The sequence below is a fragment of the Plasmodium vivax genome, genomic scaffold, assembly GCF_000002415.2.
Source record: "Plasmodium vivax scf_6675 genomic scaffold, whole genome shotgun sequence".
In the NCBI taxonomy this organism is placed as follows: Eukaryota; Apicomplexa; class Aconoidasida; order Haemosporida; family Plasmodiidae; genus Plasmodium; species Plasmodium vivax.
The window spans coordinates 1-2,343 of NW_001850211.1; the positions used below are offsets into that span (position 1 = coordinate 1).

Here is a 2,343-nt window from a genome sequence, read left to right on the forward strand (position 1 = left end):
AAATGATTTAGTGTGTAAAAAATTAATAAAATTTCAAATATGTATGATTTAAAATTTTATAAATAAAACACTATATATTTGTCACATTCTGATTACAGTAGTGTAGATCAAATTTTCACAAAAAGTTTAATAAGAATAAATTGTTTACAACAACATGTTATCAATGCTAATGGTATTTAATCAGAAAAAAATGATTATAAAATAACTACTAAAAAATAGTGCTTGTTCAGATTTTATCTATTCATTAGGGCAAATGGGCATGATATATTTTATAATATGAATATTTAGCGCTATGATGAATATTCAAAAGCACTATATGAAAATGGGATACTTCTTTCTTCATCCATAATTGAAGGTTCTTGTAGTACACTGTGTAATTCTTGATTGATACCTGCTCCTTTGTTCATATTCTTTTTAGTAAGAACCCTCCACAAAGGAGTGTTCTATAAAAGAAAAATTGGTAATTTTATAATTTAATTATTATATATAATTAAAAAAATATGAATAGTTGTTTTAATGCAAATAAATTTTAGTTTACTTTAAAAAGAAGTTCAATAACAGAACAATTCCCATGGGTATTGAAGCATTTATCATATGTCCTTGATTTTCTAGTAGTATTTTTGAAATGTGATTAAACATACCTAGTGTTTCACTATTATGAGAGTTTATTTCAGTGCTTTGTTCATTACTACAAGGATTTCCAATACATGAACTTGCATTGCTTTGAGTTTCACTACCAGCATTATTAACATTAGAAACCTCAGTATGGTCACCCCCTCCATCACTAGTAATGCCATGAATAGTATCTGAATCATTAGATCTTTCAGTAACTGAATCTTTAATCTCTGGACTTCTAGTACCTGGATGATCATGAACAACAGCTTCACCGTAAACTTTATCAAAAGTCTCACCATCAATTACTACATTACCTAAATGTCTCCTATTATTATGTACATGACTAGCAGCTACATTACCAGTGTCTGTACTAGCAGGTTTTAAACGATCAACATTTGATCCACTAAGATCTTTTTGAACAAAAACTTTATCAGCATGAACTGCAGAATCAGGAGTTTCTGTAACACCGGCCTGGTGAGCAATATCTTGCTTTACATCGATCTGTGCAGCGGTATCTCGCTCACCAGGGGAATTACCATCTGGTTGATCATCAGTTGAATTCTTTTGAATAGGATCTATATCTGTATGACTTTGTTCTAAAGGAATATCTGAATCAGATTTCTGATCGGATCTGCTTAGTGGAGGAGGTGATAGTGCATGGCTATCTACGTCTTTAGTTGATTTATGGCCTGAAGTAGTTGATGGTTGTGTCGAAGTCTCTACTTGTTCAGATGTAATATGCTGATGGTTCTTTACAGATTCAGATCCTCCATGTTGAGTTGTAACAGGATTAGGTAGCGTATTTGCGATCGTTCGTGTTTGTGAAACTATGGTTTCTTGTTTTGAATCCTTTCCTTCAACCTGTTGTGCTCCTGTAGATTGTGGTTTTTGCGTTCGTGAACTTCCCGTTCTAGACGTTTCTGTATCTAATCCTTGTTGTTCTTTTCTACCCACCCCCCTTGTGCGGGAGTTTCCATTATTACAACGATCATTTTTTTCACATAGACCTGTGTTTGTACTTTTTAATGGAACTGGTCTATTATGAGCAGAACGCTTACGGACACATTCATGAAATGTGGTGCATTCGCCTATAAAACGCTGTATATCACTGTTGTCTTCAATTAAATTAAGTTTTTTGGATCCACCAGCGGAACATTTCTTAAATCCTGTATCTTTTCCAATTATGCTATCCTTTATTATAACGCATTCTTTACAGAAAACCTTAGGGTCCTTTTTATTAAGTGCAGAAATTTTTGGGTTCAATTTCTTYTTTAAAATTAACAAAGTCAGTTATGCATCTATTATCATTAAATTGTTGATACCTCCACAAGACATTTCTATATTGTTSATTCCAATGTGCCATTATTTGTTATTATGTAGCTTTTCCTTATTGTTCTTTTAAATAAATAACATGGGAAATATAATATATGTATATATGTAGACTCATTAGAAACGTGGGAYWTACTTTTTTCGTATTACAGYTTTAGATTATTACAATCCKGTATGYAYAAATTAGWCATAATAATAAATGTTATGAATAAATKTGTAYTAACATWTCAATAGTAGGTTTTAAAAATTAATATGTGAATTATTTTAAATAAAAYRAYTTTTCSCATTAATAATTAKTTATAACAGTTAGRGCAAAATAATGRGSTCTTTAYTYACAATGTTTCAAATWGTTTTTTCGTTATACTTYAAAGTGTTAACAACTTGATGAAAYCATAACAA

The 2,343-nt window shown here is 30.8% G+C and overlaps 1 protein-coding gene across 1 annotated transcript; it reads right to left on the reverse strand.

Annotated features, from left to right (window-relative positions):
- Nucleotides 1–534: 534 nt before the first annotated feature.
- On the reverse strand, nt 535–1,978 carry PVX_066190 (variable surface protein Vir18-like; the record flags this gene model as incomplete). The annotated part of the gene is made up of 2 exons (XM_001612402.1): nt 535–1,845; nt 1,898–1,978. The coding sequence occupies 2 exons, from the start codon at nt 1,976–1,978 to the stop codon at nt 535–537; spliced, it is 1,392 nt and encodes a 463-aa protein (XP_001612452.1).
- Between the last annotated feature and the right edge of the window lie 365 nt (nt 1,979–2,343).